Genomic DNA, 22,394 nt, shown 5'->3' with positions numbered 1-22,394 from the left:
CCCCCACGATGCCAGGACAGCGGAGTCACTGACCACCTTCCGGAGACACTTGAAACCCTACCTCTTTAAGGAATACCTGGAATAGTATAAAGTAATCCTTCTACCCCCGCCGTTCCACCCCCACCCTTGACCTGATTAAAGACCTTACTCAAGTCGGCCTCAGAGAGCGAGATCACCTGGATCGGTAGGGGACCTCACGCACGGTATGGTGTTGTTATTGTCGAAGCGTGCAACAAATGTGTTGAATTCGTCTGGTAGAGAGGCATCGTTGGGCAGATCACGACTGGGTCTTCCTCTGTAATCCGTAATGGACTGTAGCCCCTGCCACATGCGACGTGCGGTGGAGCCTGTGAAATAAGATTGCAATATTGTCCTTTTGCTCGTTTGATGACTGTGCGGAGGTCGTAGCGGGACTTCTTGTACTTATTCCTGTCCTCAGCCGTAGCCTCCGGGTTGGCTGCGATGTCCCTGTGTGTGTTAACCCTGTCCTTTATTTTAGTGCCAACCTGTTTTAATCCAGGGCTTTTGATTGGGGAAGCAGCAAACCTTCACTGTGGGGACAACGTCGCCGATGCATTTCCTTATGATTCCGGTAACGGAGTAAAAAAATTAAATAATAATAATTTTGTTTTATCTTTTTTTGGGGGTAGATCAGCTTTAATACTGCAGATAGATTGGAACTTCCATCAATGTAAATGTCTGCATCACTTCCAATCCTCCATATGTTTTTTTCTCTCGCAAATATACAGTGGGGAGAACAAGTATTTGATACACTGCCGATTTTGCAGGTTTTCCTACTTACAAAGCATGTAGAGGTATGTAATATTTATCATAGGTACACTTCAACTGTGAGAGACGGAATCTAAAACAAAAATCCAGAAAATCACATTGTATGATTTTTAAGTAATTCATTTGCATTTTAAAGGACAGCTTTTTTCCATCTACGTAACATTGCAAAAATCAGAAATTTTCTGTCCAAAAATGATGCAGAAAAATTAATCCATGCATTTGTTACTTCTAGGTTAGACTACTGCAATGCTCTATTTTCCGGCTACCCGGATAAAGCACTAAATAAACTTCAGTTAGTGCTAAATACGGCTGCTAGAATCCTGACTAGAACCAAGAAATTTGATCATATTACTCCAGTGCTAGCTTCCCTACACTGGCTTCCTGTTAAGGCAAGGGCTGATTTCAAGGTTTTACTGTTAACCTATAAAGCATTACATGGGCTTGCTCCTACCTATCTTTCCGAGTTGGTCCTGCCGTACATACCAATACGTACGCTACGGTCACAAGACGCAGGCCTCCTAATTGTCCCTAGAATTTCTAAGCAAACAGCGGGAGGCAGGGCTTTCTCCTATAGATCTCCATTTTTATGGAACAGTCTGCCTACCCATGTGAGAGACGCAGACTCGGTCTCAACCTTTAAGTCTTTACTGAAGACTTATCTCTTCAGTAGGTCATATGATTGAGTGTAGTCTGGCCCAGGAGTGTGAAGGTGAACGGAAAGGCTGGAGCAACGAACAGCCCTTGCTGTCTCTGCCGGGCCGGTTCCCCTCTCCACTGGGGTTCTCTGCCTCTAACCCTGTTGCAGGGGCTGAGTCACTGGCTTGCTGGTGCTCTTTCATGCCGTCCCTGGGAGGGGTGCGTCACTTGAGTGGGTTGAGTTACTGACGTGATCTTCCTGTCTGGGTTGGCGCCCCCCTTGGTTTGTGCTGTGGTGGAGACCTCTGTGGGCTATACTCGGCCTTGTCTCAGGATTGTAAGTTGGTGGTTGGGGATATCCCTCTGGTGGTGCGGGGGCTGTGCTTTGGCGGAGTGGGTGGGGTTATATCCTTCCTGTTTGGCCCTGTCCGGGGGTTTCTTCGGATGGGGCCACAGTGTCTCCGGACCGCTCCTGTCTCAGCCTCCAGTATTTATGCTGCAGTAGTTTATGTGTCGGGGGCTGGGGTTAGTTGGTTATACCTGGAGTACTTCTCCTGTCTTATCCAGTGTCCTGTGTGAATTTAAGTATGCTCTCTCTAATTCTCTCGTTCTCTCTTTCTCTCTGAGAACCTGAGCCCTAGGACCATACGTCAGGACTACCGGGCATGATGACACCTTGCTGTCCCCAGTCCGCCTGGCCTTGCTGCTATTCCAGTTTCAACTGTTCTGCCTGCGGTTATGGAACCCCTACCTGTCCCAGACCTGCTGTTTTCAACTCTTAATGATCGGCTATGAAAAGCCAACTGAGATTTATTCCTGATTATTATTTGACCATGCTTGTCACTTATGAACATTTTTGAACATCTTGGCATGGTTCTGTTATAATCTCCACCCGGCACAGCCAGAAGAGGACTGGCCACCCCTCATAGCCTGGTTCCTCTCTAGGTTTCTTCCTAGGCTTTCGCCTTTCTAGGGAGTTTTTCCTAGCCACCGTGCTTCTACACCTGCATTACTAGCTGTTTGGGGTTTTAGGCTGGGTTTCTGTACAGCACTTCGAGATATTAGCTGATGTAAGAAGGGCTATATAAAATAAAATTGATTGATTGAAATTGATAAAATTGATTATTGCATGACATAAGTATTTGATACATCAGAAAAGCAGAACTTAATATTTGGTACAGAAACCTTTTTTTGCAATTACAGAAATCATACGTTTCCTGTAGGTCTTGACCAGGTTTGCACACACTGCAGCAGGGATTTTGGCCCACTCCTCCATACAGACCTTCTCCAGATCCTTCAGGTTTCGGGGCTGTCGCTGGGCAATACGGACTTTCAGCTCCCTCCAAAGATTTTCTATTGGGTTCAGGTCTGGAGACTGGCTAGGCCACTCTAGGACCTTGAGATGCTTCTTACGGAGCCACTCCTTAGTTGCCCTGGCTGTGTGTTTCGGGTCGTTGTCATGCTGGAAGACCCAGCCACGACCCCATCTTCAATGCTCTTACTGAGGGAAGGAGGTTGTTGGCCAAGATCTCGCGATACATGGCCCCATCCATCCTCCCCTCAATACGGTGCAGTCATCCTGTCCCCTTTGCAGAAAAGCATCCCCAAAGAATGATGTTTCCACCTCCATGCTTCACAGTTGGGATGGTGTTCTTGGGGTTGTACTCATCCTTCTTCTTCCTCCAAACACGGCGAGTGGAGTTTAGACCAAAAAGCTCTATTTTTGTCTCATCAGACCACATAACCTTCTCCCATTCTTCCTCTTCCTCTTCCAGATGGTCATTGGCAAACTTCAGACGGGCCTGGACATGCGCTGGCTTGAGCAGGGGGACCTTGCGTGCGCTGCAGGATTTTAATCCATGACGGCGTAGTGTGTTACTAATGGTTTTCTTTGAGACTGTGGTCCCAGCTCTCTTCAGGTCATTGACCAGGTCCTGCCGTGTAGTTCTGGGCTGATCCCTCACCTTCCTCATGATCATTGATGCCCCACAAGGTGAGATCTTGCATGGAGCCCCAGACCGAGGGTGATTGACCGTCATCTTGAACTTCTTCCATTTTCTAATAATTGCGCCAACAGTTGTTGCCTTCTCACCAAGCTGCTTGCCTATTGTCCTGTAGCCCATACCAGCCTTGTGCAGGTCTACAATTTTATCCCTGATGTCCTTACAAAGCTCTCTGGTCTTGGCCATTGTGGAGAGGTTGGAGTCTGTTTGATTGAGTGTGTGGACAGGTGTCTTTTATACAGGTAACGAGTTCAAACAGGTGCAGTTAATACAGGTAATGAGTGGAGAACAGGAGGGCTTCTTAAAGAAAAACTAACAGGTCTGTGAGAGCCAGAATTCTTACTGGTTGGTAGGTGATCAAATACTTATGTCATGCAATAAAATGCAAATTAATTACTTAAAAATCATACAATGTGATTTTCTGGATTTTTTGGAGATTCCGTCTCTCACAGTTGAAGTGTACCTATGATAAAAATTACAGACCTCTACATGCTTTGTAAGTAGGAAAACCTGCAAAATCGGCAGTGTATCAAATACTTGTGCTCCCCACTGTATATACACACACACATATATACATACATACATATAAATACATATAAATACATATACACTACCGTTTAAAAGTTTGGGGTCACTTAGAAATGTCCTTGTTTTCCATGAGAACATACATGAAATGAGTTTGCATAGGAAATATAGCAAAATTAATACGAAATGTAGTTATGACAAGGTTAGAAATAATGATTTTCTATTGAAATAATAATTGTGTCCTTCCAACTTTGCTTTCGTCAAATAATCCTCCATTTGCAGCAATTACAGCCTTGCAGACCTTTGGCATTCTAGTTGTCAATTTGTTGAGGTAATCTGAAGAGATTTCACCCCATGCTTCCTGAAGCACCTCCCAGAAGTTGGATTGGCTTGATGGGCACTTCTTACGTACCATACGGTCAAGCTGCTCCCACAACAGCACAATAAGGTTGAGATCCGGTGATTTTGCTGGCCACTCCATTATAGACAGAATACCAGCTGACTGCTTCTTCCCTAAATAGTCCTTGCATAGTTTGGAGCTGTGCTTTGGGTCATTGTCCTGTTGTAGGAGGAAATTGGTTCCAATCAAGCGCCGTCCACAGGGTATGGCATGGCATTGCAAAATGGAGTGATAGCCTTCCCTCTTCAAAGATCCCTTTTACCCTGTAAAAATCTCCCACTTTACCACCACCAAAGCACCCCTAGATCATCACATTGCCTCCACCATGTTTGACAGATGGCAGCATCTTTTCATTTGGCAGCATCTTTTCATTTGGTCTGTGTCTCACAAATGTTCTTCTTTGTGATCCGAACACCTCAAACTTCGATTATTCTGTCCATAACACTTTTTTCCAATCTTCCTCTGTCCAGTGTCTGTGTTCTTTTGCCCATCTTAATCTTTTATTTTTATTGGCCAGTCTGAGATATGGCTTTTTTTTTGCAACTCTGCCTAGAAGGTCAGCATCCCGGAGTCGCCTCTTCACTGTTGACGTTGAGACTGGTGTTTTGCGGGTACTATTTAATGAAGCTGCCAGTTGAGGACCTGTGAGGCGTCTGTTTCTCAAACTAGACACTAATGTATTTGTCCTCTTGCTCAGTTGTGCACCGGGGCCTCCCACTCCTCTTTCTATTCTGGTTTGAGCCAGTTTGCGCTGTTCTGTGAAGGGAGTAGTACACAGCGTTGTACGAGATCTTCAGTTTCTTGGCAATTTCTCGCATGGAATAGCCTTCATTTCTCAGAACAAGAATAGACTGACGAGTTTCAGAAGAAAGTTATTTGTTTCTGGCCATTTTGAGCCTGTAATCGAACCATGCTCCAGATACTCAACTAGTCTCAAGAAGGCCAGTTTTATTGCTTCTTTAAATCAGCACAACAGTTTGCAGCTGTGCTAACATAATTGCAAAAGGGTTTTCTAATGATCAATTAGCCTTTTAAAATGATAAACTTGGATTAGCAAACACAACGTGCCATTGGAACTCAGGACTGATGGTTGCTGATAATGGGCCTCTGTACGCCTATGTAGATATTCCATTAAAAATCAGCTGTTTCCAGCTACAATAGCCATTTGCAACATTAACAATGTCTACACTGTATTTCTGATCAATTTTATGTTATTTTCATGGAAATCAAGGAAATGTCTAAGTGACCCCAAACTTTTGAACGGTAGCATATATACACATATCCTTTTTAAAAATATATTTCCCTTTATTACTTTCCAACCCCACCACCCCTTCCCTAATTGGAGTAAACTAGTGAACAACAACGCTTAGGCCTCTACGTCCAGCTTATACAGTCGAAGTCGGAAGTTAACGTACACTTAGGTTGGAGTCATTAAAACTTGTTTTTCAACCACTCCACAAATTTCTTGTTAACAAACTATAGTTTTGGCAAGTCGGTTGGAACATCTACTTTGTGCATGAAACAAGTAATTTTTCCAACAATTGTTTACAGATAGATTATTTCACTTATAATTCACAGTATCACAATTCCAGTGGGTCAGAAGTTTACATACACTATGTTGACTGTGCCTTTAAACAGCTTGGAAAATTCAAAAAAATGATGTAATGGCTTTAGAAGCTTCTGATAGGCTAATTGACATCATTTGAGTCAATTGGAGAAGTACCTGTGGATGTATTTCAAGGCCTACCTTCAAACTCAGTGCCTCTTTGCTTGACAACATAGGAAAATCAAAAGAAATCAGCCAAGACCTCAGAAAAAAAATCTGGTTCATCCTTGGGAGCAATTTCCAAATGCCTGAAGGTACCACGTTCATCTGTACAAACAATAGTACGCAAGTACACAAAATAGATGGCATCATGAGGAAGGAAAAGTATGTGGATATATTGAAGCAACATCTCAAGACATCAGTCAGGAAGTTAAAGCTTGGTCGCAAATGGGTCTTCCAAATGGACAATGACCCCAAGCATACTTCCAAAGTTGTGGCAAAATGGCTTATGGACAACAAAGTCAAGCTATTGGAGTGGCCATCACAAAGCCCTGACCTCAATCCTATAGAAAATGTGTGGGCAGAACTGAAAAAGCATGTGCGAGCAAGGAGGCCTAAAAACCTGACAGTTACACCAGCTCTGTCAGGAGGAATGGGCCAAAATTCACCCAACTTATTGTGGGAAGCTTGTGGAAGGCTACCCGAAATGTTTGACCCAAGTTAAACAATTTAAAGGCAATCCTACCAAATACTAATTGAGTGTATGTAAACTTCTGACCCACTGGGAATGTGATGAAATAAATAACAGCCGAAATAAATCATTCTACTATTATTCTGACATTTCACATTCTTAAAATAAAGATCCTAACTGACCTAAAACAGGGCATTTCTTACTAGGATTAAATGTCAGGAATTGTGAAAAACTGAGTTTAAATGTATTTGGCTAAGTTGTATGTAAACTTCCGACTTCAACTGTACTATATACATTTTATGGACACAGTCAATTTAACAATAATTCTATTTTGTTTGTTTTTACTTCTGAACTTCCTCTACCCTCAACCTCTCCGATCATTTTCAAGATGTCCATCCGGTTTGCTTCTATATGCCATATCTTTCTAACTGTGCTCTTTCACAAAAGCTCTCAACCTATTACCTACATACTTATTATGGACACAGTATGCTTTACATTAGTTATCTTGTTGTTAGTTGTTATTAGTCCCATCCTTCAGATCCATTTAACCCCTCCCATCTATCTCTTAACACCAAAAAAAAATATATATCTATTCAAATATCTTGCATATCTTAATTTCCATCATTATCAATTAATATGTGTAATAATGTCGGCAGTTCATGCGAAGGTGACAGAGGTGGTTAGCTTGTCGATGTTATCGGCGGAGTCTCTGAACATATTCCTATCAGCGCTAGCAAAGCATAATCTCTGATTCTGATGATCATTTCTCAACGGAGCAAGTCACGGGTACTTCCTGTTTGAGCTTCTAAAGGAATACGGAGTAATGATCTAATATAGAAACGCATCTCATTAATTTTTTTAAAGGGCTTCTCATTCGCTCGTATCCGACAACACAATACAATCACTGTTATCGAATTGATATTGTGCTGGGAGCAGCTCGAGGGTCAAGGAGAGATCACAGTACTCAGACTGCTGGAATAAATTGAGTTTACTTAGGAAACTTCAAGGCTGCTCGGTACAACATACATTAGGACACTATAACACTGACTCCCCCATAACCAGGGGTAAAATCTTCAGATAGCCATCTGAGAACAACCTATCATTATTCAATTTCACATGCACTTTTGTGCAGTCAATTTGATTTGAAGATGAGGGGGGAAACTGATTAAAATTATTTTCTGACAGTACACACTTTGAGCAGTTGAACCTAAAAGCTGAGAGTTCCAGACAGCTGGAATGGTGTTCCTAATCACACTTCACTCTATAAGGCATCTTCAAAATAAAAAAATAAAACAAATTTGTATGTGTGGTGTCTGTTTGTGCACCCCACTGACAGACTTGTGGCAGAGGGACTCAGTGCTGGGAAGGTTTATTAATGAGAGGGGTATATGAGGGGCTTATGCAGCTTTCAAAACCTACTGGTAATGGCCCAAGAGATTAATATAAAGGGGTTCATCTGTCTGGTAAGTACAGTTTTAATTACTTTTGGCGAGGACCATCATCTTCCTTCCAAATTAAGACAAAAACTATAGGCCCGGTACAGTTGGCAAGAGCAGATCTACACACATGGTTTCACAGACACAGAAACACTAAGAAGAGCTTGGACACACATGCAAACACACACCCTCTCCATGCCTCCCTGACGATTTGTGCACATCAGATATTTATAGTGCATAGGGAGGGATGTAGAGTCAATGGTGCTTAGCATGCATGAAATGGCACTTGTTGTAGGCCCAATGCTGTCACATCCCTGGGCCAAAATATTCCACTTGTTTCTATTTGTCTCAAGCTGGAAATGCTTGATTGATTACAAACCAGTCCACACACATTTGAAAGACTGTACAGATTCCTGCGGGTGGTTTGGGGGGAGGGGGGGGCTTGGAAAGTAACAATAGGGAACATGAGATAAGTTATTTCCAGGCACAAATTGAGAACTCTTAAAGGTCACCATTTATTGAAATATCAGACAGGAAGAAATGCTACAAAGAAGTTACTGCTTTTATCCAAATCCCTCCTACAGAATGGAGCAAAGCAGGTGGTCTCTGAGCCCAGTAAAAAGGTAGGAAATTGGCAGTGTCATCCTTTGGAGAGGAGGGAAAGAGGGAGAGAATGAAGGGAGACTGAGATTAGAGCTTCACTTCAGAGAATTTAACACAGGTATTGATGTCAGAGAGAGGGGGAGAGAGAGAGCGAGAGGGAGCAAGAGAGAGATAGTCAGCCTCTCTCTCTATCTAATCTTATCCCAAAACCGGTCACTCCTTCCCAACCCCATGTCCTTCCCGCAAGCTCCAGAATCTAGACACTCTAAACAAACTTTAAACAAACTTGTCTGTCTGTGCGTTAGAATTTCAAAGGGCAGATCTGGATTGTGCAGAAACCCAAATAATTAAACCAATCAGGAGGTGAGAGACAATTTAAACGACTCTGCCCTTTGAAATCACACTGCAATTCGCTGGCCTATGCCGAGTATGCTCCCATGATGTAGCAGTTCATTAAAGGTGCATTTTCATGTAGCGTATCCACTCTGACACAGCTGGTCCATTCAGCCATCAAACCAAAGTGCCAGTATAGACAAGGCCAGGGGCAGGCCAGGATCAGAAACCCAGGCCAAGCTGCTCCTGGTCAGGCTGCTGCCTCCAAGGTTGTGGTGAAGCCAAGGGTGACTTTTATCCAAAGTACACCGCAGAGCTGGATAATACATCAGATCGGCATTAATTAACACACAAAGTCTAGTTAGTGTCTGTTGTATAAGCTACATCTAAACCACTGAGGGAGGATAAAAACAATCAGGGAATAAAAGGAGAGAGAACAAGGGAATGCAGTCTGTTCTCAGAGACTCACTCTGAAGGCTATAATTTATGACCGCCCCCTAATGTAAATGACTGTAACCATAGCAGACAATCAACATTTCCCATTCACCTTCACTGTCTGGAGAAGAGAGGAAAGACATTGGAAACAGAAAGTGCTTCTACAGCATCCCTTTACCAACGCTCGGAGTGTTCAAATGATGCATAATTTGTGTGGAAGGACACATTCACCACACACCACACACCACACACACACACACACACACACACACACACACAGACAGACAGACAGACAGACAGAAGAACACACACACCCCAACTCTTTTGAGAGGTGAATGTTTCAGGGGAGGTGTGTGTGTGTGTGTGCGTAGGATAGAGAGTTAAGCCTAGGTGAGGAGGGACATCTTCACTCTGACACAACATGGCTCTCTAAATTACAGCTCCCGACCCAACGGCCCACTCTTCTGCCTGGCCAGCTGGGACCTCCATCCTCCATCCTCTTCTCCATCAATCCTCATTACTGAAGCTGCTAAAAACCAACATGGCTGGAAAACAACAACGCAGCACATCAGGGGCTGGATAACCCTTGTCGGACTGGCAACACCAGCCAACCGGTTATTGACATACAGTTCTATTACGGTGAGGCAGCAGCTGGTACTCAGGCAGCCAACTGATTGTGAGGGAAAGAATGTGAGACTGTGGAAGTGTTGTCTGAGCAGCTGTAAGGTGAGAGTGGTGCACCACGGGGCTCCCAACAGCAATAATGGCATCAAACACATAACTGCTGACAGCTGCGTGATAACACAGGTTGTGTTGGACTTAAACTTGTGAATAGGCTGAATAGGTTTTGTGCGTACTGTGCAGCTTTCTGTTCTGTATGGTACAGAGCCTAGATACCTCTCATGTGTTAAGCCTTTCCTTGTGTCCCCCTCGCTCAACCCTGACTCGGGTTGCAAAGCTACCGGTAATTTACCAAAGCTACAGGAATTTTCAGTAATTTTGGTAATTAACAGAAATTCTATGTCAATCTATCATAACTTTGGTAATGTATACTTGAATAACTTTTTAAAAAATGTATTCATATATTAGTATTCATTGTTTATATGTGTCCATATTGTCCAAGAGTTTCTAGTAGATAGACCATATGGTTCAAGAGAACATAGCCTAATTAATGAAAAAATCATTGGCATTATTTTCAATTACCTCTGCAACTCGCCCAACTATTGACTTATTTCACAACTGCCACCAATTTGACGCCAAAACATTGACAACAAATACATACTGATATTGTGAAATAAATAAAAAAGTGTATATAAAAAATATAATGGATATTTCATGCTGAAACCCTCATATTAAACACCAATGGTATTCACTGAGTTGATGGTTTATATTTAGGATAATGTTTTACAGCTTTGTCATTATATGATTTATTTAAAAATCATGTTCTTTAATTATTTCAAATATTTTACTTGTGATAAGGCCACACAGTGGGCTAGAGATAATTACAGATACCTGTGATCATCTGAAGTACCCAAAAGGGCCATTAGATGTCTTGTGATAGATTACATAAAATCCTTGAAAGATACAAACATTCTGGTAGTTTATTGGTAAACTTAGAAAGTTTCCAGTCATATACCCTCCCTTTGCAACCCTAACCCTGACTGCTCTATCTGCAGTGCTGTTGTGTGTTCTTGGCTGCAGCTCTTTTTTAATCATGGCAGTGTCCTTGGAAATATTTAACAGTAATTTATTCACAGCAGTTGTGATTGACTGTCAGTGTGTGTGTGTGTGTGTGTGTTAGAAAGAGTGAGAGAGAGTGAGAGAGGGAGCCTAGGGGGTTCACTGGTATTTTCATCTTTAAATGCTTTCATTAATTGCGTTTACAGAGTTATTTAGTAAACAGGAACATCACATTATGGTGATTCGATGCCAATGTCACCAACCATGTGAACATCATCTAATCAGACAGCCACTGAGTGGCGGAGACCCAATAAGTCTAATCAACTTCCAGGCATCAAACCAACCAACTGTTACAGTCCTGTCAGAAGGGCTAAAAGTTGACCTTTCTAATGAGATGACGCATGCCTCAACACTGTACAGCACATGTAATCTGAGCAGGTAATTTGATGAACTGTATTCAATTATCCAATGAGGAAAATAGCATGGAATGTTTGGTGACATTACATTCATAAACACCCTTTTCAATTATTTTCAAGAAAAAGCTTCATCATGCAACGCAATGATGCCATCAATCATGCAATGTAGGCTTTAACCTGTGTGAATGAAGAAACTGCAATTCTTCAAAATGTTCCTGACGTGAATGAGATCTCTGACAAAGACATCACACAAGGAAGGACAGGAACCCTTGAGGACCTGGGTCTTATTGCACAGAGGAGAATCAGGAACGTGTGATTGAATGAAAGGGGGAGGCAGGGATCTCAGGGGGGTTTAAGTAAATTGGAATTTACAGGGAATGCTAATGGGATCTGTTAAGGTTAATGGACGGCTGCATCGATACTTGATTAATACCAACTGAAGGAGGAGGAGGAGACTGACTCTGAGGAGGTCTGACTGACTTTGAAAGGAGGTAGGCAGGCAGAACAAAAAACTAAAAAATAGACATTGTTCCAGAAGATGAGAGAAAGAGACAGTGAGATAGGAAGGAGGGGGTGAGACAGCACCAGATTAGCCCCAAAGGAGTGAGAGGTAGGTAAAATATAAGAGGATAAGGAGAGAGCAAGAGAGAGCGAGGAAGGAGGAGTGTGTGTGTGAGATTGACTCACCATGTAGTGCAGGTCATCAAAGCCATTGAGCAGCAGCTTGCTCTCGTACTGCGGCAGCCCCACGTGCTCCAGCCAGTCTCCCACTGGCTGGTCCAGCAGCCGCCCAGCCGCCCCACCTGTAGATAGAGGGAAGTGCTTGAGCAGGGAGAAACCTTTGAGCCGGTAGCAGCGGCACTCCGACGACGACACATGGCACTGCCACATCATCCTGGGCCAGCAGAGCCGAGCGCACCAGCACCACGAGGGCAGGGAAGACAGCGTGACGGTGGCACCACAGTGGGCAGGCGGCAGCTCCCGCACAACAGCGGGGGCCAAACCACTTTCACCTGGGATCGAGTTAAAGACCACTGGGTCTCAGGGGTTTAGGGGGTCGAGGGTCTTGTGGTTGTCTCTCCTAGTTAACAGCTAGAGTGCTGTGTCCACTCTGCTCTGGTTACCAGCTCAAAACCACTCAAAAACAGATATACATTCAACAGAGTCGAGAACAGCCACACATGTAACATTGTCCTGCTTAGACGACAACCATAGACAAAATGGTGCATATACTCAAATACATTTACACAAGATGAGTTCCCTTGAAACAGGCTATTCTGTCTAAAGTTGCAAGCATGCAGATTCCTCTTCCCGCTAATTTGCTCCAGTTGTTAATGAGCGAGAGGATCTCAAACTAGAGAGAAGCGTATCACAGCAGTTGGGGGGTTTCTCTCCCGGGGAGGTGATTCGTTTCGGCCCAGTGAATAGTTCTTTAGAACTCACACGGAGCAGCAGGAGCCGAATGATTAATACAGTTCATCCATGGCCCATCCCAGTTTCTCCCCACTCCTCCACACGGTCAGTAGATCACACTCACACACACGCTCTCACACACACACACATACCAGGCAGGAATCTCCCACCTGGATCACGCGTGAATCAGGAAACCCAGCGTGGCAGAGAGGACCGACAGACAGAGGTGATAATTGAAAACAGAGTGACAGTAATTAGCTTTAGTTGGCTATGATGAATCAATCAAGGTTACTAGCTATGCTTAGAATTAACTCAATGTCTACATGTGGCTTCTGAAACAGAAAACACTAGAGTGGGATGGGTAACTGCTGAGATGGTGCTTTCACTCTGGACCTGTAAACAATTTAATCTAATACATGAACTAACTAATTCTGATCAAAGCTAACTCAAAGCATGCACCTTTGAGTTAATCCTAATGATTTAGGCTATACATGGTCACCAACTTGCATGACTTGGGATCAACATCACTCATTTAAGTCAAAGCTGAATATTAAAACATAATCTGTCCCCCTGTGCAGCCATCTGCCATCACCACTCAAACAGTTGGTCTAGTATCCTTCAAAATAACTGCAAATCATTTAACTATTTAAATAGGGCACTCTGCTCCCAGGCCAATCTTGAGAATCAATGTTTTTCTGTGCCTAAATGACATAATAGATACAGTAGATATAACTCATCAATACAGAGATATCAAATCCTACAACTGACTAATACAAAACAATCTATATTACAACCAATATGGTTTGTTAACCTATATCAACTCTACTACAACCCCTGACCCTGTCCTGTCAGAGTACCCAGAGTTCTGATCCTGTCATTCCACACAGCACATACACACACACACTTTAGTCCTCTCAGCACACACACTCCAGTCCGTCCACAGCCAGTACACTTCAGAGTAGGAACAAATCTAGCAAGTATCCAGAGTCCGCTACTTCATCCGGCTTTTAAGACCCGCGGCAAGTCTCCAGGTTAAACTCCTATGCAGCCGGCATGAAAGCTTTGAGACCGCAGCTCTTCAGGCACACAGTCTGTCTTTCACTCACTCTTCGAGTAAACGGCAGGCAGCTCCCTTTAACTCAGATACTCCATTCAAGGTGTTCAGGCAAACGGACGGTCCACACACAATCCTGGAGATGCTCGGGGTGGTGTCCTTCCATTGTCTAGACTGTTCACAGTACTACTGCTTGCGATTCCTCTCTCTCCCTCGCTCTCTCTCTCACTTCCTCTGACTCCCCTCTTCTCACTCGCTTGCTCTTCCTCCATTCCTCCCTCCCCTCCCCTTCCCTCTCTCCCTCCCCTTCCCTCTCTCCTCCCCCCCTTCCCTCTCTCCCCCCCTTCCCTCTCTCCCCCCCTTCCCTCTCTCTCCCTCCGCCCTTCCCTCGCTCTCTCCCCCCTTCCCTCTCTCTCTCCCCCCTTCCCTCTCTCTCTCTCTCTCTCCCCCCTTCCCTCCTCTCTCTCTCTCCCTCTCTCCCTCTCCCTTTCTCTGAGACACTGCAGGGCTGCTGTTCATTGTCTGTGAGTGTGAGCTGCTGCCATTGCTTTCAACTACAGAGACCCCTGTCCCTCACTACTTTCACTTGTTCTCTGTGACTCTGATCTTTTGATCGCCATCCGTTTCTTTTGTCTTTCCTTCTCTCTATATCTCTCCATCTGCCCTCGCTAAGGGGCTCATCAGCCAGCAGAGAAGAACAGGACAGGAGGCTTGGGACAGGTTCTATAGGGACCAGCAAGAGGGAACTTCACAGCTCTGCCGCTATCTACCACCACCACTGTGGAGAAGCAGGAATACACAGAACTCAATCAGAAGAGAGAACAGTGTATTTTCGCATGGTGTGCAACAGAAAGAGCCTTTCTCAAAGAAGCCTTTCCTAGCAGCAGGTCCCATGATCCCACGACAGTCAACTCATTGAGATGGTGCTAAGGGGTCTGGCTGGTGGAGAATATGCTTTAGTTGATTTAGACTCACAGAGGAAGGTTAACAACCCAAACAGCCCATGGAGCGCAGCAGAAGAAGGCCAAGGAAACAACAGCTTTACTGCCTTATTCTTGCCTTATTGCAAGTCTGCAAGGGAAAATGAGCTCATCCCCTGAAATACATGCCTGTTAATATTTTAACAGCTCACTCCAAATGTAGACCACAACAAACAAGCGAGAAACTGCCAGAATGCAATAACGTGGTGGCCAACTGTTTTCCTTTTTCTCTTTCTTCATTGGAATATAGCCGTCGGTTTAACATTCAAGGCTGGTTCATCCTCCTTCTGTGACTGTAAAGCAGCAGGATGTTGTGGAGAGGAGGAGAGGAGGAGGCTGACAGGGATGGAGGCCATGCTTCTGGTTCACTACCACAGTCCCCTGGTCCCCGAGTGACCATCCATCAGAGCTAAAGCACAGCCCAGCTTTATAGGAGTGTAGCAGACTGTACTGCGGGCTAACATACATAGGTGGTATATTCACTGCACAGAATCATGTGACTGCTCAGAGATCTGTTAAAATGGGTCTATAGTAAATCCAATTTACGGAAATACACTTGGTCCCTTCCAAGTTTAGCAATAATGTCCTACAGCCACAAAGCAAACGAGGGCAAAAGCAGCGAGTGGGGGGTACAGTGTCGGACCCCCAGTGAAGTCACTTTGGCACAAGTCAGAAATCTGGGTCAGAAAACAGTGTCTGAGACAGCCTTAAACCAAGGACAGCCACAGTGTGAGCCAAATGGATCCATGTCCTTACAGTAAACCTTCTACTTAGGTTACATAGAACACACTGGGAATTGTTGAAGATCATTTCTAACAATGGCTGATTAAACTCAACTATTAATCTACATTCAAAATATGGCCATGTCCTTCACTGGTACAAATGTAATCTCTGGTCACCCACTATTATAACGGGTCCCTCTTATGTGCTGTTCAAAGAGCCAGCTGTCCACCCGGATGGTACATTTGTGTGTCTGATTCAGTCTTCACTAACATCAACCCATTCATCACTTCCCACATGCTCTCTGATTGTGAGCGGAGTGGAGCAGGAGCGAGCGGGGAGTGCGAGCGTACGGATTTTGGACAGAGCGCAGAGCGGCATTTTTAAAAGGACGGAGCGTCGCCCTATGTCCCGCTCCAATTTCGCTCCGCTCACACCACGAGTCTGAAGGATGCTCAAGCCTGACCCAGAATCCATCTGTGTCTTGCACAGTCATCAACAGTAGACTATTTTCAGTCAAAACTCGGCTCAATAATTAATATAAAACTAACTAACAATGATAATGTTGTTCAAGAAAAAGAATGTGGTGACATCGTTTCAGTCAGTAAAGATTATTTTTGGAATCTAAAAAGACATCTCTCGAAAACACGAAAGTGTGCTACGTGAACACGCTGGGAAGAAAGCAAAAGGTTAGCAAGTTGAATAGGGTAACATGTAACAAAAGTGTAAAGTAAATATAGCCTAATATTCAAACAAAATCGTTTTGTCATTCAAAGTAGGCCTAATATATGGTTCGTTTAATTTAATTTGTGTCGTCCATGAATTTTTATTTTATAGAGCAAGAGGAGCAGCAGCAGCAACAAGAGAAAAGGGTTGAGGAATTCAAAAGTTTCTTCACTGCACACAAAGGCCTAACCATAACAAGGGAGAGAAAAAGAGAGCTGGATATAGCATTTTTAAAAATGATTTACATGGACTATGAACCGCTGTGTAAAGGAGAACGCGAAGGGATGCAACACTTCGCCAGCACAGCTCAACCGGGCTACACCCCCCCATGCTACAACACCGTACGGGACACACTCATGCCACATGCCCCGGAAGAGATAAGCCAAACTGCAAGACCTACTGCAAAATGGTGATGGGCTCGTTCTGTCAGCGGACATTTGGACCAGTAGAAGAGGGCACAGCTTCCTTGGCATTGTGGCCAGTTTCATTGATGGGACGTTCCGGGGGCACACGGTTTTGTTGGGCTGTGAGCACATACAGGGGCACCATACCGCATATCGTATTTACCAAAAGTATGAAAGTGTACTGAAATATTGGAACGTGCAACGACGTGTGATTCGGGTCGTCACTGACAGTGCCAGCAACATGATCAAGGCATTTAACCTCCTCCCTGGCACTGAAGAGGAGGCGGAGGGTGAAGTGACCGCGGATGCCAGCAGCAGCGCAGAACATGAAGAGGAGGATGAGGGACCACCTGCGCTCTCGCAAGTCCATGTGGAAGTGATAACCTCTAATGTAGAAACTATGATAAATCAGTACTTTACTGTGTCAAATTTACATCTGAGATGCCCCATTCACATGCTTCAGCTGGCGATCAAAGACGCCATTAACGAGCACGACAACATTAATAGGCTGTTAGTGAAAGTCGGGCACCTGGTGAAAAGTGTACGCAAAGCACCCTGAACACAGAGGAAACCGACCAATTAGGTGTCCGCCCCACAAATGCCTGCGCCACTCGATGGCGCAGCCAGCTGCGGATGATTCAGTCGTTCATCCGGTTGTTCCAAAAAGACCCGTTATGGCAAAACAAACTCAAGTCTAATGTTGCTAACATCACCCTGAATCGAGTACGGCAGCTGACGCACCTTGTCAGTGTGCTGACACCACTGGCAGACCTCACAGACAAAATGCAGAAGGAGCTGGGGAACCTGGGGATGATCCTCCCTGCTGTCACATAAATCAAATCCCTGCTCACCGATGACACTCACGCTGCACTTTCAATGGGCATCGCTGCTTTTGCAGAAACATTGGCAAACAATGTGTCAATTCGCTATGGAATATACTACACTGATAAACATCTCATTTTAGCATCAGTGTTAGATCCCCGTTTCAAGACAGAATGGATAATCCGAGATGAGTCTGTATGCAACAAACTCGGGGAGATCCGCGACCTCCTCATAAAAGAAGCTGAGGAAATTAACGCTCCCAGCGGGACACCCGAGACAGACACCCCACCCGCCGCTGACCTGAATCCCGAGCCTGAACCAAAAAGAGCTCGCCTGTTCGGGTCATACTTCAGTGAGCAGCTACGCATAACCGGAGACGCCAAAGGTGAAGTCGAAAATTACCTCTCATCCCCGAGACAGAACCCGGACGCAGATGTTATTCGATTTTGGAAAGAAAACTCCACGTCTTTTCCCCGCCTGGCTAAAGTAGCTCGCATTGTGTTCAGCATCCCAAGCGGGTCTGCGAGCGCAGAGAGGGTTTTCTCCGCTGCTGGCCTGCTGTCAAGAAACCACCGCATGAGTCTGAAGCCTCAGAAATTGGCCAAACTTGTGTTCTTGAAGGTGAACTCAAAAGAACTGTAGATAAGGAAGCAATTCATTTTTATTTTTTAAAGTTTGACAATGGATATAAGCCAATTTAAATTGTAATCCACGTGCAAGCTGCGCAAAAGTTAAGTTATCAGAATTTTGGCCTAATAGTTAATTTACTTTTAAAACTTTGATGTATAGCCTGTATATTTTTATTTATATAATTAGGCCCATTGATTCGTTTAATTTTACAATACTTTTTGTGTATATTCCTTCTTACATAGGGTAGGCCTAATTTGTAATTTGAAATAAAACATTTATATTTGGAAAATGTTGTCGTTGCTCTTTAGTTCTTTGGGAGGTAAGGCTGTGGTTTAAGCTAAAAGTGAAATACATGCAGATTTTTTTCATTTTTTGGAGCGAGCGAGGGGGCGATGCAAACTTCGTTGAGCGCTGAGCGATAATGAGCGGACTGGCCTGATGTGGCTTTGAGCGGGGGGAGCGGAGGGGTGAACAGCTCCGTGAGCGAGGAGCTGAGATTCTCACCGCTCCATTCCGCTCATATGCTCTGGTTGGGTTAAATGCGGAAGACACATTTTGGTTGAATGCATTCAGTTGTGAAACTGACTAGGTATCACCTTTCCTCTATGCTGTCAGTGTGGGTATCATGATTAATGCATTTACTGTATCTTTCAAGAGCCGGCTCAGTTCCCCGGCAGCTATTCACATGACTCAAATGACTGGTCTCCAGGGACCATTACAAAGCCCAAACAGCATACACATGAAGTGGTCGTGGTGAGTCCACTAACAGAATGCCTAAAGAGACACACAAGCACAAATTGGATGCCAAGGCATGAACAACAATGCCAACTGAATAACATACTTTATTAAAACTAATGGACATGGCTTTGAAGAAAAGAGAAAGCAGTGAAATGGAACATTCTGAAAAATAATTTACTTGTTGAATTATCTCTGCCAAAATAGCCAAGTGTGTAATGAAGGGCTTTACCTTATAGCGCCAGGGACACACGGTTGGACTCACAGAGCACATCACTCTAACTGGGATGGAATTTATTACACAATATGGTAAAGGAAGATAAAATCTAGGGGAAAGAAACTATCACATTTATTTATTCTCTTTATACGCATCAACATGCAGAACTGACTATAGGAAAGATAATACAAAGCTGGACTTTGGAAAGATGGATCATGGTAGTCTTAACTAGAATGAGAGTTTTTATATTTTGATAAGTATTAGAATAGGCTTACTTGAAAATTGTGTTTTCAATAATAGACCAGGGAAATAAAAGTTGAAATTAGGTATGGATGTTCTTAAATGAAAGTGACAGGGGAAATGTAACCTGTACCATGTTCACTAACCGGAGTAAGTGGATGCATTGCATATGATAATAATGTATGTTAAGTTACGTAAAATGCTTTGGGTGAGGGGATTGTCATCTTACCTGGGGTAGCGTACTGCTGGTCTCTGGAGAAATCGATGCCTGCGCCAATCAGCGTCATGATCTTCTCAATCTGAGGAGAGGAGCAGAGTGTCAAAGGGGAAGACATGAGTTACCCACATACATTGAATCCCACACTGCAGTACAGTAACCCTAAATTAATAATGTATAATCTCACTGGCCAGACTTGTCTGAGACCTGGGGGCTGTGGGAAGAGACTGGGCTAACCAATACATAGAAATGTTATTAAGAATTGCTAAGAAATGACTACACATCTGAGTATCATGTTACAACTGAATATTTAGAGGGACTGCATGGTAGTCTAATTCATTTAATATCAACATTTATTTCTTATGAGCCTTTGCAGCCTGCAGCCAAAACATATGAACAATGTAACTCGATATTACAGTAGCAGCCAGCGAGCCATTCTTTTATTAATTCATTTACAGTACCTGATGGCAAACTGAATCAGACTTCAACAGGAAAGAACACACATTTGGATAGAGAAAAAGAACTGGGGCTGCATATGATGTAGCTATTATTTCCCTACTTCAGAGACCTCTGTGTTTCCTTCTTCCTCCTTTCTAAATATACAACAGAAATACGACCACCAGGCGATCGATCCAAACCCAAGAAGGACTTGTTATTGAATATTCCCCAATGAAGCATGCCTCTGACACACACAGAACACATCTCCCCCATCATACAACTATAGGTACTCTGATACGGTATAATTCATCATGAATCGACATGAGAGTGGAAACACACACACATACACCTGTCCCAAACCCATCTCCCTCAAATTCATTCAACAGCAAAGCAGCAGCAGCAACAGGCCGTAGAGCAGCAAGATGAAATCTGTCACACACCAGACAGGCCGACCCAACAAGAGAAATATAATCCCTCATTCTAGTTCCTTGGCCCCAGGACAGAGACAGAGGGCCAACAAACACTGCTGTCAGAGTTGTCAGCCACTATTACAGTGTCACCCAAACACTTCAGTCTCCACTTGCAGGACAACATGTGCTCCGTCATGAGACAGGCTTTATTCTTCACGAGGCCCTTTTTTCATGGTTTGGAACAGATGGCTGTTGCACGACTGACACTTAATTCTATCAGTGATAATTTTCAAGGACAGATGTCATTTCACACAGGAATCATTTTAGGGTTTTGATGTAAAAAATCTTTGTGTTCGATGATGTGTTCAAATGTCAACAGTGCTTTTGCACAGTTGTAAAGAAAAAGGCTAAAACTCTAAAAGCAAAGGAATTTCACTGCCTAAAGCACTTTATAGTTTATGAAAGAGCCTTGTCTCTATCCAGCTGAGAGGTTAGATGCAATGCAGATTCTCCCTCAGAGATTAGCTAAGGGCCACTCTGCATCAGCATGTCTGATTTGACCTCTCAGGGCTCTACGCTGACCTTTTCTACAAGGAGCACCTGTGCGCCTAAGTTCAAAAATGTAGGTGCACACAAAGAAATGTAGGAGCACAATGACAAATATTTGAGATATTAAAGTTAAAATCCTAAATTTTTCTAGGCGCACTGGTGCTCCTAAATTCAAATTCCAGGTCGCACAGCACAATATTTAGGTGCATATGCAAGTAAAATGGTCACACTGTAGAGCCCTGCCTCTGGTCGACACTGCATTCTGCTGCCTGGAGGCACTAGGAGAACAGGAAGTCTTAAATACACTCCAGTTAACAATTTAATAATACCATCTACCGTTCTCAACCACTAGAACTAAAGGAAGAAATGGGAAGTAATCCCACATTATACACATCGGACCAGAATAATGAAATGTGATTGCCAGTTTCTCAGGTCAATGCACAAAGAACAGGCCTGGCCTCTATTATGTAACCTTACATTTGAAAGGAGGAGAGTGAAATGCATTAGCCCCACTTTGGAGATGGCTACCTTGGATATTACTTTAATTGGATACCTTAGTCAGTTTGACACTTGGTGAGCAGTCAGTCTATGTATATTTCCCAGCAAAAAGATAGAGTGGAAATTAGCGTTCAGAGTGATTACTGTTTAATCATCATGGGAAGAGTTAGCTACCAATTGGCACAAAAAAATAAGTTGACTATGAAATGTCTAGCAATGAAGCATACTTAGGTAGGGGTCTTGCCTTGCAGACAAAGCAGTAAACAACAGACTAAAGGTTAGATTGTTAGAGTAACAAGAGTATCACAAAAAGTGTATTGCCAAAAATAACAATCGTATTCACCTCCATCAATAAGAAGGACCAAGAAGAAGAGGAAGGACCCACACCAGAAAGAGAAGAGTACCAGAGGAGGACAAAAAAAAAACACCAAAGGAGATATATGAAGGACGTGCTCTCTTACACTTTCAAAGGACTGAGATCTCCGCGGAGGTAGTGTGGGAGGCATCTGCTGGGAGAGAGTCAGGTTGTTGTTTGGTTTTCATTTCCACATTCTCATGTCTATCCACAAATAATTATTTGGCCCAGCAGTGCAAAATGTGTGAGACCAGACCTGACTTCCTACATTTGAAGAACCTTCAAAATGGAAAACATGGCCTTGACAAACGTCCTCATTGAAAAGAAGAACATCCTGCATCAAGAACCGAACTGCAATTGTGAGAGTACTTTGTTGATTAGCGATGCCTAGCTTGTTTAAGATCTTAATATTAGGTCATTACAGTACAAACATTTTTTTGTAAACCGATGAACTGGCATCATGCAGCCATCTGGCCGATCATTTAAAGAGCTG

The 22,394-nt window shown here is 43.7% G+C and overlaps 1 protein-coding gene across 8 annotated transcripts in view; it reads right to left on the bottom strand.

The window, feature by feature from the left end:
- Window positions 1-22,394, bottom strand: part of LOC121538479 (ankyrin repeat and SAM domain-containing protein 1A-like) — a 117,716-nt gene that overhangs the window by 22,372 nt on the left and 72,950 nt on the right. For 5 of the 8 annotated variants that reach the window (XM_045207023.1, XM_045207021.1, XM_045207022.1 and 2 more), the window contains 3 exons: window positions 22,008-22,052; window positions 19,664-19,733; window positions 12,181-12,296 (listed from right to left, as the gene is read on the bottom strand). In XM_045207023.1, coding sequence (XP_045062958.1) covers window positions 12,181-12,296; window positions 19,664-19,733; window positions 22,008-22,052 — 231 coding nt within the window. The remainder of the gene's footprint in view (window positions 1-12,180; window positions 12,297-19,663; window positions 19,734-22,007; window positions 22,053-22,394) is intronic. The other 3 variants (XM_045207025.1, XM_041846522.2, XM_045207027.1) reach the window with 1 other exon arrangement.

Source organism: Coregonus clupeaformis, chromosome 24 (genome assembly GCF_020615455.1).
Source record: "Coregonus clupeaformis isolate EN_2021a chromosome 24, ASM2061545v1, whole genome shotgun sequence".
Taxonomy (NCBI): domain Eukaryota; kingdom Metazoa; phylum Chordata; class Actinopteri; order Salmoniformes; family Salmonidae; genus Coregonus; species Coregonus clupeaformis.
This window is presented reverse-complemented; position numbering and strand designations above follow the sequence as displayed.